The 17,054-nt window shown below is 44.0% G+C and overlaps 1 protein-coding gene across 3 annotated transcripts; it reads left to right on the top strand.

Moving 5' to 3' along the window:
- Positions 1-3,371: 3,371 nt before the first annotated feature.
- ADIPOQ (adiponectin, C1Q and collagen domain containing) lies at positions 3,372-16,553 on the top strand. 3 transcript variants are annotated; one of them, XM_040252856.1, is made up of 4 exons: positions 3,461-3,487; positions 13,028-13,079; positions 13,206-13,414; positions 14,276-16,553. In XM_040252856.1, the coding sequence occupies exons 3-4, from the start codon at positions 13,216-13,218 to the stop codon at positions 14,794-14,796; spliced, it is 720 nt and encodes a 239-aa protein (XP_040108790.1). In that variant the 5' UTR covers positions 3,461-3,487; positions 13,028-13,079; positions 13,206-13,215; the 3' UTR covers positions 14,797-16,553. The 3 variants fall into 3 exon arrangements, with proteins under 3 accessions (XP_040108794.1, XP_040108790.1, XP_040108800.1); XM_040252860.1 differs by lacking the exon at positions 13,028-13,079 and having other exon boundaries at positions 3,372-3,487; positions 13,208-13,414; XM_040252866.1 differs by lacking the exons at positions 3,461-3,487; positions 13,028-13,079 and adding an exon at positions 3,724-4,132 and having other exon boundaries at positions 13,208-13,414.
- Positions 16,554-17,054: the final 501 nt, after the last annotated feature.

Consider the following 17,054-nt stretch of genomic DNA (forward strand, 5'->3'; position numbering starts at 1 on the left):
ATGCTATTTTCATTGGCCAAGAGGATACTTTCTCCTGACGAAGAAAAAACGCACACGATGATCAGTATAGAGAATCCTGAAATATCCCCTCCATGCATTTGAAAACTGACTATATGAAAAAAAACATTTAATATTAGAATGTAAAAGACAAATATGTATTAAAATGGGTGCTGGGTACACTGAGAATGCAAAAAAAAAAAAAAGGTAGATTTTACCTATTTTTTAAAACATGAGTTGCCAATGCAGTACTCTAAAGCTGAGCATCAGTTTTTCTTTCAGATGAAGCAAGATAACCCATATGACCTTGCTCAGCCTGGAAAACTCCCACTTATGTACACGTAAATAATGGGCCAATTAGAGACTGCCAGATGTACTTGAAAGTCATTCAGAAAGTTTCCCCCACTCTCGAAAATCTCACCCCACCAGAACTAGAAAATCTCACCCTAAAAGAACGCTCACCAAAGACTCTTAGGACTTCATCCTCCTTTCAACTAATAGAGAATTTTGGTGTGAGGAGTGTTCTAAGGATACAGGCTCTCAAACATATGAACCGAGGATTGCTTATTTGAACTGGCCTCCTTGCTGGTGAAAGTGGGTTGCTGTTAGTCCAAAGAATGAATGAAAAAAACAAGAGTCTTAATTTTGTATCTGAGTTTGCCTTGGATAAAGTGCAATTGTAGTCAAGTCTTTGGAAGAGATAAAGGAATGAAAACTTTTTTTGGTCATTTCTAGGAATTGGGGGATGGAGTGGGAGGAAGGCTACAGGGTGTGTTTCTTCTGTGTCTTGATTATACTGACTTATTTTAATTCAGATTATTTAAAAAAAATCACAAGCAAAAATATATGCAATACTTAAAATACTTATGAGAGGGAGAGATCACATGACCTGCTCTTTTCAGTACCCTAGTTCCCATGCTGACAGGGGATTGAATGGTAGCCATGACACACCCTGGAGGAAAGGCTCACATGTGTTTGATTATTTCACTTTAGATAGTAACAGTTCAATCCTGGCAAAAAGACTAGCCTCAGGGCACCTCTGACTGAATGGTATTCAGTCTCAGTCTCTAAGCCAGTATGCCACTTGTGTCTTTCCACATGTTGGCCCTTGTGTAGTGAATGGCAGATTTCCCTGAGGCCTCAAAATGCTAGGCTTGCAAAACGTTCCTGTCTGACAGCCAGGTAAGCACAGTAGCCATGCAACTTGGGGGCTAAGGTCATTCCATGTTGTGCAATCATTTAACCTTGCTGTAAACAGCTGTATTCCCATGAGATTGGAAGAAAGTATTTTTTATGCCAAACCCAAAGCTACCCTGAAGTAAGTGCACGAATCTTAGTATCTTATAGTCCATCAGGAGGAGTGAGAGTCCTGGAAAGCATATGGGTTTTGATAGACTAGGTTCCAGTCTTGGATCTGTCCAAGATTGTACAAATCTGGACAAATTGCTTAAATTCACTGAACTGCAGACACTTGATTTGTAAACTAGGAGACAGAGTTATCTCCAAGGGGAAGATTAAATAGAATCACTCCCTGATTTTCTATTCAGCATTTATCATTGCCCACGTTATACCAGGTCTTATTCTGAGGGTTTGAGGGTAAAACATTGAACAGGCAAGGCAGCTGCTTTCATGAAGTCTACAGTCTAGTATGGAGAGACAGATAGTAATACAAACCCAAAATAAATCAGAGATGCCACAATAAAAAGAAAATACTGGAGTAATTGAGCGTTGCTGCAGTTTTTCTATGTTTTCTCCTCAGTCCTGCTTCTCTAGTAAACTAGAACCTCATTTTCATAAGCCTCTTACCTAAGCCAGTAGGCCTTTGGGGAGAGACACTCATGATCCTAATCTCAAAGGCCTGATGTGACTCCTCTCGAAATATTTGCATATTAGAAAGAGGCTAGGCTTTAGATCAGGGCTTCCTTGGTGATTCAGCAGGTAAAGAATCTGCCTGCAGGAGACAAGGGTTCGATCCTTGGGTCAGGAAGATCCCCTGTAGGAGGACATGGCAACCCACTCCAGTATTCTTGCCTGGAGAATTCCACGGACAGAGGAGCCTGGTGGGCTATAGTCCACGGGGTTTCAAAGAATTGGATGCGACTGAAGTGCCTGAGCACAGCACAGCACAAGAGTAAGATCAGACTTTCACTTTACTTTGCTGGGGGCTTTTAGGCTCTATGTGGTCAGCAGAGGTGCTATTTAGGGGCAGGCAAATACTTGCCCACCCTCTGCCTGAGGACTGAATGTCTGCAGAAATTATTGCTGGGATCCTGAGCCCTTGCTGGGGTCATAATTTAATGTATCAGAATTTGTAGCTTGCAGGAAGTGGCGCTGATCCTGTCCTTCAAAAACAGAATGTGGCTTTGCCAAGACAGAGATTGAGGTGATGAACATTGACACTTTAAGCCCTCTAGGAATACCTGTGTGCCTTAGCACCACTCCAGGCTGCTCCCAACCCAGGGGAGGGTTCCCCAGTAGGTGGGTACAGGCTTAGGCGCTGGCAAAATGGGGACTCACACACATGTGAAAAGTTAGTTTTCAAAAGCTTACCCAGAATTTTGGGGCCAGAAAATCCATGAAAGATGCTAATCTCTCCTGTATGTGCTAAACTGCTTCAGTTGTGTCGTACTCTTCGCGACCGTATGAACTGTAGCCCAGAAGGCTCTTCTGTCTGTGGGATTCTACTGGCAAGAATAATGGGGTGAACTGCCATGCCCTCCTCTGGGAGATCTTCCTGACCCAGGGACTGAGCCCACGTCTCTTGTGTCTTCTGTATTGGCATAAAGTGGTTCTTTACCACTTGAACCACCTGAGAAGCCCAATCTCTCCTAGTTAGTATATATTTTCTGATATATTGAATTTGAATCACATACAGATGGGAGCTTCAAAATCATTTGGAATCCAGGGCCTTTAATAATCTTAATCTGGCTCTGCCTCACACCACCCCAGAAATGCTCCCTCACCTCAGTCCTCAAAATTAACATGCAAAATCTTTCCCCAGTCTGGGGTTCAGTCCAGAGAGGAAAGGATGTATTGTATTTCTTGCTATACTGCTGTTCCCTGTCATGTAGAGTGCGTGGGAGCTGATGGTGGTAACTGGTGCCCCAGACCACCAGGCAATTCATTTTACATAAAGAAATACTTTGTTTTCCTGCTTCTGATCTTGACCCTTGGTCCCATCTTCTGTTGCTGTTGTAAGAGGCAAAAATAAAGGCCAAAGCCTGGAGACATAAGTGTGATGACTGCAGCTCTACTTGGCATCCTAAGCCCAAATTGGGTTGCACCAGGTTCCCTGGGGTGGCGACCCAAGGGAGCTGCCAGGGGCTGTGTCTACCCATTGGTCTCTGGCTCTCACTGTGCTGGCCAATGGGAAGGGACAGCGGTGAGGTGGGGACTGCTTGCCCCCATGAGTACCAGGCTGCTGAGGCTGGGCCATCGCCTCCTACTTCCACCCTGACCGAAGTCTGTGGCTCTGATTCCACACCCGAGGGTAAGGATGACTGATTCAAGTTCTAGGCTGGAGGTGAAGGCTCCTTACCATGGAGCCTTTGGCTGGGCTGTGCCCAGGCTACCCTGTTAGCAGGGTGGGGAGAGATACAGGCAAAACGCTGGTCAGGGCAGCACTGGTGGAGGCCGACAAGCCTTGGGCTTCTGCCTCGATTTTCCCAGAGCTCCAAGAGAAAAGGGACTGTTGCTTCTGGTCAAAATGTCTGGGACCATCCTGAATTTTGTCCAGTTCACTTTGTGGTAAAGAAGCTTAACCAAAGAGAAGGTTGGGGTCAGTGAAGTGGGGGGGATGGTCCAGCAATAAAGTTCAATTATATGAGAGGAGAAGATGATACATCACTTCTCGGCTGACCAAGTAGGGCAGAGAAAGAAGCACATGAAGAAGCAGCTTGGGGGATGCCTGAGCTCTGACCTCAGACTGAGTTTGGAGTCCAACTCTGCCACTGGAGTCTACTCAGCAGTATTTATTGAGCAGATTTTACAGGCCAGACCCTGGGTGCGGTTTGTGAGATACAAAGATGGATGAGACACGATCATTATCTATAGATTTTGGGGAATGTCTGTAAACACATGGCTATCTACACCATTGTGGGGATATCTCACAGGATGATGGAGAAGTTCAAAAGAGGTAAGGTGAGCAAGCAGCCTGGCATCTACCGGGAACTTATGGAAAATCTTTTTTGTAGCAGACACCTTCTGACAGAAGCCACGATCTGTCCAGCCTTTGCCAAGCCCAATCCCGCCTGCCCTGGGGAGGGCTGCACTTGAGGCGTCCTGGTTGTTTCCGGCCATAGATGCAGAGGCTGGAGTGGAAGGGGTTTTAGAGGTCAGGCTGGCCTTGTGTGTCTGAGGCTGCAGGTCCCTGTTTGGGGAGACTCTGGTTTTCAGATCAAGCCTCAGGAGGGGTGCAACCACCTCACTCCTGGGGATTCCTGCTCTTAGGGGGTAAGGTCAGCTCCTCCTGACAAGGCTGGGACAGGGGGGACTTGATGCTAGCCGAATATGTCCAAAGGAGCGTGAGGGTGTCAGCTTTGTTCTTGAAGGTGAGCGGTGGGAAGGGAGCCTGAAGCGTAATTGGCTGTTCCTGTTGCCTCCCTCCCTTCATTCTTGAGGATTTGTAAGGAGGGCCAGAGGACTGGCTTCTTGTGTTTTCTAAGGTGGCTGTGGGGACAGACTTCCTTCTTACTCCCTGTCGAGCTGGGGGGCCAGGGGCTGCAGACCCTTGGCTGAGTTTGGGAGGCAGAAGCTTTGGAGACTAGAATGTTTAATTAGGCATTCCTTCATGTGGAGAGAGATTGGTCCCAAACGTGTGTGTGTGTGAAAGAGAGAGAGAGATGAGCGTGTATGAGTGTGTGTGTGTTGTGGGGGGCTGGCATGAGGATGCTGAGTGACAGCTTTGAGGTCACCCTCCTGGGTGCCAGGCAGAGCCTAGCTGATTTCTGGCTCTGCCATTTATCGTTAGATTGTGCCAGGTAAAATTGCCAATATTCTACCATTTTTTGACCTTTAAAGACAGCAATCTCATTTAATTCAGCCCAAGAGTTGCATGCTGTTAAGCCAGCATCTTGGTCTCTTCAAACCTCTGATTCCTCTGTATAGTGGAGTCAAAAACAGTCCTAATGAGAAAGATTAAATGAAATATAGTTTAAAACTGGCTTATGCAATTTATACTGCGAAGTACTCTTGCCAACTTCAAAGTGTTCTCATGTTCCTCATCTTACATGAACTCATTTAGCAGATTGAGAAACTGAGTCTGAGAAGCCTTTTTTGAGGCAGTCGTAATGTGATGGCATCTCTCAGGGATCTTCTCCTTAATCTCTCAGTTTCCCCATCTCTGAAGTTGGGGATACTTTCTTTGCTTCATGGAGTTAAGATTGAAACAAATAACAAATGGCATAGTGATGGGAGGTGTTACTGTGGGAGCTGGCTTCTATGAAAGTGAAAGAAAGTGAAGTCGCTCAGTCATGTCCAACTCTCTGCAACCCCATGGGCTGTAGCCTACCACGCTCCTCCGTCCATGGGATTCTCCAGGCAAGAGTACTGGAGTGGGTTGCCATTTCCTTCTCCAGAGGATCTTCCTGACCCAGGGATCGAACCTGGGTCTCCCACATTGTAGGCAGACACTTTACTGTCTGAGCCACCAGGGAAATCCTTTGAGGATCTAACAATCTAAGGGGGATCTTCCTCCCCCTTAGCCTCCCATTTGTACAAGCAGGGCAGGGGTGAGATGATTTCTGGGGTCCCTTTCAGTTTTGTTGGACTCTGCTATCTGTGCTTTAATGCCCTTTCCTGTTGGAGGAGTTGGCACTGGCTTTGGTGAACTCTCTCCCCCATCTTACTCTGTCTCCTACCAGTCCCAGAGGAGACTCCTTGCATTTCACAAGATTCTGCTGCTGTTGCTGAAATTCCAGCAGGTCAAAGTGGAATTTCTCATACTCTTAAATGAAAATGAGGGACTGTAATATGGACCTTTAGGATCCAGAGAGCATCATGGCCCATCCCCTTGTATAATTTTGAAAGCAAGCTTATCCATACCTGTACACAGTGTGCCATGAAAGCTAGTCCAGTAGAAAGAACCCAGACTTTGGATTTCAACGTGCACCTCTCCACACTTCCATTGGGTTGGCAAAAAGTTCATTTAGATTTATGGAAAAACGCGAATGAAATTTTTGGCCAATACTTCTTATCCTCGAGCGGAAGTTACTAAACTTCTCTAGTCCTCAGCTTTCTCTTGGAACTAAGTCCTGACCCCCTGGAGTAGTTGTGAGGGTGAAATGAGATTAAAGGGGAGTGGATGTACAAAGGGTGGTCCACAGCAAGTGCTCCATAAATATTTGCTTGCATCTCTTTACTTATATCCCTGGAGGAGGGTATAGTAACCCACTCCAGTATTCTTGCCTGGAGAATCCCATGGACAGAGGAGCATTGCGGGCTACAGTCCATAGGTGGCAAAGAGTTGGACACGACTACTTATTTGTGTGGAACACTTTTATAATTTTATAAAATAATTAAGTGAACCTGCTCTCACAACAGTATTGTGAAATAGTCTATTAATAGGCAAGGGTAAACTCATTAATAAATCAACTTTGCTTGCAAAGAACATGAACTCTGGGAGGTGGGTTGGGAAGGTAAGCCACCCGGTGAGTTAACGATGGAGCTCAGATTAGAAGCCAGGTCACTGGATCATGACCTGGGGTTTCTTCACACTATTCTCTCTTCTATCCCCCATCTGATGGAGTGGAATATTAGCAGGCAAATGTGTGACCTTGATGCTGTTTTCCTTCTTTGGACTATGCCTAAGTGTCCAGCATTATGCTTCAGAAGATCACAGTTTGGTTTCCAGCTCTGCTGTTCAACATCTCTGGGATCTTGAACAAGTCACTTAACTTCCTGGAAACCCACTTTTGTCATCTCTAGAATGGGTATAGTCATTGATAACATTTATTGAGCACTGACATGTGCCAGGCACTGTTCTATATACTTTATGTGGATTGTACCTTTTATTTTATTCTTTTCTTAGGTTAAAATTTTTTTTTCTTCATTTTGCTGTGCCAGGTCTTAGTTGAGGTATGTGGGATCTAGTTCCCTGACCAGGGATCAAACCCAGACCCCCTGCACTGGGAGCACGGAGTCTTAGCCACTGGACCACCAGGGAAGTCCCAGATTGTGCTTTTTAATCCTCCAACAAAAAAAAATGCCTGAAACATGTTACAAGGAAGAACAAATTATTTTCACCCAAGCACTGAGGTCAGAGAACGTGTGCTCTCTATTTTACCTCATCCTGTCTCTCAAAATGGTTGTGAAAATTAAGTGAGATATTAAGTGAGGTGAGGACTTTAGAAGTGGCATTCTACAAAGACAAAGAATTATAAGTGGTATTAAGATTAGCTTCATGACTCATGTAAATGATTTCTTTATAGGTGAAATTGAGTCTTAGAACTTAGTCTTAGATTACAGTTTTATTTAGTTATGTTTTCCCCTTTAGAAAGAGAGGTCTTTCAAAATAAAAATGTAATAATTGCTATATTTAAATAGGGAGCACACACAGTTTTAAAATAAATTATTTGAAAGTTCAGCATCTCTGCACTGACTTTCAATTGCTATCAATTGATGATTTTTCCATCCAGAACTTTAGACGATAACCTTCTTCTTTAGTCAGAATCTGTTCTTCACAGCAGAAACGTCCTAGGACTGTGTGCCCATCTGCCCTCACTCCCTCCCTCTATTACCTCCATCACCTGTCACTGTCATGGAACCCAGACTCATTGCCTCTATGAAAGGAGAGATCGTACCTTAACAATTCCCTTGGGCTGGGAAAATAGAATCTTGATTTTTAAAAGAAGAGGAGGAACCAGAGAATCCAAGAGACCTGATTTTTCAGTCCTTTCAATGATTTGGAGGAAGCCCCCAGTGACCCTGCATCTTTGGGGCCCTCTGTAGCTGCCTTCACCAGTTCTCGTGTTCTGGATTCTCTCCTCCTGTTTCTCTGTGGAAAAAGAACTCAGCCTTCCTCATTTCTGGAGAAAGCAAGCACAGAGCCTCTTGGTAGTCGTCTTAGGAGTTTTACTGCTAACTCCGTAGAGGAAAGGGATGGAGGTGACAAGTTGTGGGAAGGTTGGACAACATATAAAATCTTAAAATTCTTAGAACAAGTATTTTCTGTAAACACAAGAGGGACTTGACTGACCTCTTCTTGGCTTTGCAGCTAACTCCTTTCTTTCTTCTCATCTTGGCCTAAATTGGGCTTCCCTGGTGGTTCAGCGGGTGAAGAATCCACAGGAGACCTGAGTTTGATCCCTGGGTCACGGAAGATCTCCTGGAGGAGGGCATGACAACCTACTCCATTATTCATGGACAGAGGAGCCTGGAGGGGTTTATGGGGTTTCAAAGTCAGTCATGACTGAAGCGACAAAGCATAGCACAAGCCTAAGCTATCTCATTTTCATTTATTTCCGGCAGTTATTGAGAACAATAACTTTGAATCCTCCAAATCCAGTAGAGGGGGACAGAGGTACAGGTTGAGGATAAGAGAGCCTTGGCTAGGGACTCATGCCACCAGGCGGCAGCATCTGTCTCTATCAGCGCCTGTTGGCTGTGCTGCTCGCCTCTCCTCCTCTCAGCCTGCAGGGCTCATTCTCCAGTCTCGCTTTATTTCTAAGATGATATTAGAACTCGGTATCTGAGAAATGATGGGGCAGATCAATAGAGAGGAAAAGTATTAAATAAATGCCTTTTAAATAGCTAGTCATCAAATAGGAAGAAATCACTTGCTTATCTTAGATCACAGCTTACCCAACACAAAATATCAGAAATGGACTACAGAGTGAAATTTAAAATACACCAGACAATAAAAGAGAAGAAAATAAAGTACTTACCAAATCCTAGCATAGATAAAGACTGTTTAACTCTTAGAAGCCAAAAAAAAAAAAAAAAGAAAAAAGAAATCAACTGAGTTGTTTATGTAAAAACTAAAACTTAAAAAAGCCCCCCCAAACTAAAACTTCTGTCACGTAAGAAACAGGATAAGCAAAACAGAAAATAATCTTTACACTATAGATAAATCATAGGACACATGACAAAGAGCTGGTATAAAGAGCTCACAAAAACTAATTCAAAAAGCACATTGTATCCCTAATGAATTTTGATAAGAAACACTAACAGAGATATCAAAAATGAAGAAATTAGGAGATAAGCCTTTAATAAAATGTACAACTCACTAATTATCAAAGCAGTGAGGTTCCATTTCTTTTGCTCACTAAACTAAGATCAACAAAACTGTTTGCAATGATTATATTCAAAGTTGGGGAGTGCAGCTAAGACAGGCTTTTTGTATACACACTGATGCACTGCTGTGAAACAGCATGACAAACTATACTTTGGGAGTATGTATCAGGGGCCTTAAAAATGTTCATATCTTTTGGTCCAAAATTTTTACTTCTGGGATTATGTCATAGCATAATATTAGTTTGGGGATAAACTATGTGCCAAAGATGTTTGTTAGATTTAAAAATGTTTCAAAATGAAAGTATGAAATGCTTCAAAATGAAAGTATGTTCATGCTTCAATAAAATGGAAATGTTGACATATACCCTGGTTATATCCACTTGATGGACTAGCACACACATTTAAAATGATGATTACAAAAATTAGAAAATTGCAAAGCAAAAATTAGAGAATAAAATTTCTAGGAAAATATTATTTCCATTATGTTTAAAAATAAGCAGATTGATTCTTGGGAATGGGGATTAGTTTATTTTCTGTAGTTTCCAAATTATTTATCTTACTATTTTTAACCAACACACGTTTGTGTGTTTGAAACTTGAGCATACACATATATAAGTAAATATATGTAAGTTTATGTATAACTATATATATGAATAAACTTAACAATAGAATGGAAAAGACTAGAGATCTCTTCAAGAAAGCCAAGGGAACATTTCATGCAAAGATGGGCACAATAAAGGACAGAAATGGTATGGACCTAATAGAAGCAGAAGATATTAAGAGGTGGCAAGAATCCACAGAAGAACTATACAAAAAAATCTCATGACCCAGATAACCATGATAGTGTGATCACTCACCTTGAGCCAGACATCCTAGAGTCCGAAGACAAGTGGGCTTCAGGAAGCATCACTATGAACAAAGCTAGTGGAGGTGATGGAATTCCAGCTGAGATATTTTAAGTCCTAAAAGATGATGCTGTTAAAGTGCACTCAATATGGCAGCAAATTTGGAAAACTCAGCAGTGGCCACAGGACTGGAAGAGGTCAGTTTTTATTTCAATCTAAAGAAAGGCAATGCCAAAGAATGTTCAAACTACCACACAATTGCACTCCTTTTACAAGTCAGCAAAGTAATGCTCAAAATTCTCCAAGCCAGGCTTCAACAGTACATGAACCACGAACTTCCATATGTACAAGCTAGATGTAGAAAAGGCAGAGGAAGCATAAATCAAATTGCCAACATCCATTGGATCATTGAAAAAGCAAGAGAGTTCCAGAAAAATATCTACTTCTGCTTTATTGACTACACTAAAGCCTTTGACTGTGTGGATCACAACAAACTGTGGAAAATTCTTAAAGAAATGGGAATATCAGACCACCTGACCTGCCCCTTGAGAAATCTGTATGCAAGTCAAGAAGTAACAGAACTGGACATGGAACAACAGACTGGTTCCAAATTGGGAAAGGAGTACATCAAGGCTGTATATTGTCACCCTGCTTATTTAACTTATATTCAGAGTACATCATGTGAAATGTCAGGCTGGATGAAACACAAGCTGGAATCAAGATTACCAGGAGAAATGTCAATAACCTCAGATATGCAGAAGATTCCACCCTGGCAGAAAGCAAGGAGGAACTAAAGAGCCTCTTGGTGAAAGTGAAAGAGGAGAGTGAAAAAGGTGGCTTAAAACTCAACATTCAGAAAACTAAGATCATGGCATCTGGTCCCATCATTTCATGGAAATAGATGGGGAAATGATGGAAACAGTGTCAGACTTTATTTTTTTGGGCTCCAAAATCACTGCAGATGGTGACTGCAGCCATGAAATTAAAAGACGGTTGCTCCTTGGAACAAAAGCTATGACCAACCTAGGTAGCATATTAAAAAGCAGAGACATTACTTTGCTGACAAAGGTCCATCTAGTCAAAGCTATGGTTTTTCCAGTAGTCATGTATGGATGTGAGAGTTGGTCTGTAAAGAAAGCTGAGCGCTGAAGAATTGATGCTTTTAAACTGTGGTGTTGGAGAAGACTCTCAAGAGTCTCTTGGACTGCAAGGAGTTCCAATCAGTGAATACTAAAGGAAATCAGTATGGAATATTCATTGGAAGGACTGATGCTAAAGCTGAAACTCCAATACTTTGGCCACTTGATGTAAAGAACTGACTCATTTGAAAAGACCCTGATGCTGGGAAAGACTGAAGGCAGGAGGAGAAGGGAAGGACAGAGGATGAGATGGCTGGATGGCATCACTGACTGAATAATGATAGAGCCCCTGGTGATGGGCCATTGAGGTGGGACTCCAGACACAATGCACAATTTTGGGGGTAAGATTACTTATCAGGGATTTTTCTGCATCCCTCATAGAAGAACTTCCTCCTGAAGCCAAATTCAATTCTGGAAGCTTTGTGAAATCTATGAGACAAGCAAACTGATGAAAAAAGTGAGTCTTTAGGGTAAAAAAATACACACGGACCATGTCTTGTTTAGAGTCAGTTTCTTGGGATTCGCTACATTTCAGACTCCCCAGAGGGTATCAGCGATGCCTGTGATCCAGGATCCTAGGACCAGTTTCTCTGTCTGGTGCTTTCAGTAACCTAATAACAGAGGCAGGGACTAATAACAGAGTGGGGAACCAGAGCCCCTGTGCACGCAAGGACTGTCTTTCAGGAGGGGATACGGATGGCTGGTTCTGAGACAGGGAGTCCCTCGGCCACCTGTGCCCCTTGAGCTTTTTCTCAGGGCTTCCAGAATACATACTCTAAGTGCACTCCATTCTCTTTCCCTCTTCCTGTCTCTTTTCCTTCCTCCTTCCCTCCTCTTTCTGTATTTCCTTTTTTTTTTTTTTTCCCTACAAAAGGATTTTAGTCCTTGTTTTATACTGGTGGGACTTTATTGGTGGCTCTGATGGTAAAGAATCTGCCTGCCAAGCAGGAGATGCAGGTTCAATCCCTGAATTAGGTAGATCCTCTGGAGAAGGAAATGGCTAGTCACGCCAGTACTCTTGCCTGGAGAATTCCATGGACAGAGGAGCCTGGTGGGCTACAGTCCATGGGGTTGCAAAGAGTCTGACATGACTGTGCAACTGACAGCCTCCTGTCCCTGTGGGTATGCTTAATGGGTGAACAAATAAAATGACAGTGCAGTACAAGCAGTGCTGTGAAAGATAAGCAAGGGCTCTGGGGGAGGAGAGAGGGGGAGCAGCAGTCCAGATGGGGGAGGAGGACAGGGAGGACTTCCTAAGAGAGAGGACAGCCCGTGTGACCTGAAGTCCATGAGGGATCAGGCAGTGAGGGGGTACAGCTAAGGGGCTGCACAGGCAGAGGTCAGTGTTTAGTCTCACGGGACAGTGTATCTCTGGTTGTCTGCCCAAGGCTGTGTGTGTGTGTGTGTGTGCATGTGTGTGTGCACGTGCATATGTGTACATGTGTAGTTGTGTGTGTGTGAGCATGTGTGCATGCAAATGTGTAATAAGCCAAATGTCTAACATGTAGCCCAGGAGGTGGGGAAAGGAAGAAAGAGAATGGGAGAGAAAGGAGGAGGAACAGACATAGAGAAAAGGAAAAGGGGAGAAAAAGGAGGGAGCCAAGAGAGGGAAGTGGGAGTTGAATGGGATGACCTGAGTCATCATTCTTGGAAAACCCAAGGGATAGAGTCCCAACAAATGGACTCTTGGAGCTTTCCCCATTCCTCATACTGTGCTCAGATCTGAGGAATTGGAGGAGTGCTGTCTCACCGTCACTGGTGGTGGAAGAAAGGAGATCACACCTACAAAATAAGGCTAAACACTGAAAATTTCAGGGCAGAGAGAGCACAAGCTGGTCTGGAAGAATCAGAAGAGTCTTTCCAGAAGAGCTAAGTGTGGTGGGAGCGGGTCTGAGGCAAACTCTGCAGAGCTGGCCAGAGTCCTCCTCGGGTCCTGACAGGGGAGCCATGCGGGGGTTGCTCTTTTGTGGCTGACAGCGTGGATCTGGGTTCCAGGGCTCAGGATGCTGCTGCTGGGAGCTCTTCTACTGCTGCTAGCCCTGCCCGGTCATGGCCAGGACACCATGCAGGGGCCCCCGCTGCCCAAGGGGGCCTGCGCGGGTTGGATGGCAGGCATTCCAGGGCATCCTGGCCACAACGGGACCCCAGGCCGGGATGGCAGAGATGGCACCCTTGGTGAGAAGGGTGAGAAAGGAGATCCAGGTAAGAATAAAGGCTTTGGCATCCTCCCATTACAGACTCCTCCCGGGTAGAGGAAGGCTTCTAAAACTACAAGAGGGCAATAGTTACTGACTACGGCCCTTGTGCAGGGAAGAAACAAAGTTTTTTTGGCCTTCTAGGGGTGAACACACGTGGTCCCTTTAAAACCAAGTATCCTTGGCTCTGCTCTGCCCACACCACCTTCCCCATCCTATTTCCCATCTCAGCCTCATCCATCCCTATTCTCAGTCTGCTTACATTCCTATTTTCCTTAATGTCCCCTTAGTTCCCATTCTACCCAGTGGCATTCAACCACACTTACTGGGACCTCCTGCAGGTCACAGTCCTTTTCTTGGAGAACTCCTGCCCTAGTGCACAGGACTGTTAGACGTTACTACCAGAGGGTCTACTCCAAATATGCCAAAGTGAATACGGACAAATGTCCAAAGAGTGGAATAGAGAGAAAATGCCCTTGATGCAGACCTGGATGGACAATGAAGGCTTTCAGGAGGAGGCGGGGCTTGAGTGAGACCTTGGAGGATGGGTATTGGGCAACCTAGACAGAGGGGACAGAAAAGTCCCCTATGTACCATTGGTTGAGCCTGCACATAAAGTACTGGCAGGGTGGAGGGTCTGTGATGGAGACTTTTGGAGATAAGGTTGGAGAGGAATTTATGGGAGCCCATGTTGTAGGGGGATGTGGAGGAGAAGGTTATGGCTATCCCTTTTGAGAGCTCTCGTTGATTCCTTGCTCTGTAAGTCAAGCAGATTGTAGGTAGGGGCCACAGGGACAGTGTTTTAGACTGAAACCAACCTAAACAGGAGTTCTGTTCTTTGGGTCACTGAGGTCTTCTTGTTCTCTAGGTCTTGTTGGTCCTAAGGGTGACACTGGTGAAACTGGAATCACTGGGATTGAAGGTCCCCGAGGCTTTCCAGGAGTCCCAGGCAGAAAGGGAGAACCTGGAGAAAGTGCCTATGTATACCGCTCAGCATTCAGTGTGGGACTGGAGAGCCGGGTCACTGTCCCCAATGTTCCCATTCGCTTTACCAAGATCTTCTACAATCAGCAAAACCACTATGATGGCACCACTGGCAAATTCCTCTGCAATATTCCCGGGCTGTACTACTTCTCCTACCACATTACTGTCTACTTGAAGGATGTGAAGGTCAGCCTCTACAAGAACGACAAGGCCCTGCTCTTCACCCACGACCAGTTCCAGGACAAGAACGTGGACCAGGCCTCTGGTTCCGTGCTCCTCTATCTGGAGAAGGGTGACCAAGTCTGGCTCCAGGTGTACGAGGGTGAAAATCACAATGGGGTCTATGCAGATAACGTCCATGACTCCACCTTCACAGGCTTCCTTCTCTACCATAACATTGAATGAGCACCATTAACTCAGAGTCTCCACTGGGCCAAGCAGTGCAAGAAAGTGAAAGAACAGTCCACAGGTCTGCAGTGTAGTTAGGAGACCAATTTTATTACCTAGCTGGGGGATTCTGAACATCATTCATTCATTCATTGATCAAGTACCTTTTTTAAGAAATGATATACTATGTTCCCAGGACAGTCTTGAAGAAGACATGTCCCCTGGCCTCAAGGATCTGTTATGCAGTGGTAATGGAAGGATGATAACATTTACTGGGGAGTTTCATATACATGACAAGATAACTAACTACAAGAAAGTATTTGACAATGATATTCTGTGCCTGCTGTTTTTCCTTATGTTCATGTCAATCCTATGAAATACACAGGAAAATATTCTTCTCTTTTTTACACTTGCAGTCCTGAGGATGAGAGAGCTGTGTGCCTAAGTCTCACAGGCATTAAACGGCAGAGTTAGAAATCCAACCCAGGGCTGTGGACCTTTTCCAGTATATTGTGTCTGTTTTAAGGACTATATAGCCTTTTGGTAGAGTATTAGTAGGGGTCTCCCACCAACTCATCTGAGGACCTTTGAACTGGCCTTCACCACACATTAAGCCTTTCCTTTGAAGCACTCCCTCAGAGAAGGTGGTTCCATGACTAGGTCCCATTCCAGCTGGACTACTCCATAGTTCCTCTTCTCTATGTCTTTCCTCAGACCCTTCTCTCTGGCCCAGAAAGTTGACTCCATCTCCACATGTTCACATCTTCCCTATTCCTCAAGACCACCAGGTTAGGAAGCTGGTTTGATGTGATATCTCTTCTTTCCCGCAAGTCTTCCTCACTCCTGGGCCCCTTTGCCCTTCCACATGTCACCATGGATGAGAGTCCTGGGTTTGCAAGACATCCTCCTGCAGGCCAGGGATAATTACCCACAGAGGATCGTGCTTCCTGCACACTGAGTCCCCTTCCAGGTCCTTGACTGATGCCTCATGAAGATCAAACTCTGGAACCTCCCATCTACCCAGAGTTAACTCCATTTCTGTCTCTCCATATAACCAATCCCTATCTACAAAAACAGTTTTATTTTAGGAACTTCTTGATTTTAAACTCCTAATCTTTGTTCCACTGGATGGCTTGAATCTTTTCCACTGAGGTTAGGGATGACTGTGCTTTCCAGAACACTTAAAGAATTTTCCCTTAGGGAAGTAGCTTGAGCCTGCAATGCAAAGCCCATGAAAGAAGTTGGAAACTATTCTTTCTTTGAGCACCAACAGGGTCAGGGGAGACTTGGGCCTCCTGTATCTACTCTTGCTCTTTAAGAAGTATTAAAAAAAGAAATAAAATGAAAAAAAGAAAATGATAACTGAGATGACTATTTTAATTAGCTTGATTGTGGTGATTGCTTCACAATGTATGTCTGTATCAAATCATCAAATTGTACACCTTAAATACATGTACTTTGAATTGTTAAATATCCCTCAAAAAAAAAAAAAAAGGAATTATAGATAGTTGATGATGGTAAACATCCTCTCAGGATGAAGATGAGTGATGCTCTTCAAAGATTTTAGCAAAAGCAGAGCTAATAGCATTCTGTATAAATATAGAAATGGAAAACTTAGCTATTTGCTTGTAGTTTTAAATTCTGAATGATTTCCTTTTGACTATTCATTAGGCAATTATGATATTTACCTATAAGGCTTAGTTTTTAAAAAATGCTTGTATATCATTATTTTCTACAAGTAAAGATACTATCCAGCATTAAAAGTAAAACACTTATTTCAAGGATCTTTTGTTTTCATTTTTGGAGAGGACATGGGGTTTAGAGAGGGATGAAGAGGGGTAAACCTTGTGTTAATCAGAACTCTATTTTGTGAGTGACAGATAAGATGTCCTTGCATTTCATTGGCTTTGGCTGGGTTGTGTGCTCATCTCTGACCAGTCCTGGAGTCAGGAGGATGTAACATATTTATTGACCTAATTGATTACGGCTCAGGCTGGAGAAGGAGTATTTTCCTTAAAGCAAAATCTGGACAGTTACCAGAGTGGTAGATTCAAAGCCTTTGCTATCTGTCACATGTACCACTCAGAGTTTGGTCTGGGATTTTAGTAGTTTAATTTTTTTTTTTTAATTTATTTGCCTGTGCTGGGTCTTAGTTGTGGCACGCTGGATCTCGATCTTCATGGTGGCCTGTGGGATCTTTTAGTTTCAGCACGTGGGATCTAGATCCCTGACCAGGGGTGGAATCCAAGTCCCTTGCATTGGGATCGAGGAGTTTT

The sequence above is a fragment of the Oryx dammah genome, unplaced genomic scaffold (genome assembly GCF_014754425.2).
Source record: "Oryx dammah isolate SB20612 unplaced genomic scaffold, SCBI_Odam_1.1 HiC_scaffold_2, whole genome shotgun sequence".
NCBI classification, from domain to species: domain Eukaryota; kingdom Metazoa; phylum Chordata; class Mammalia; order Artiodactyla; family Bovidae; genus Oryx; species Oryx dammah.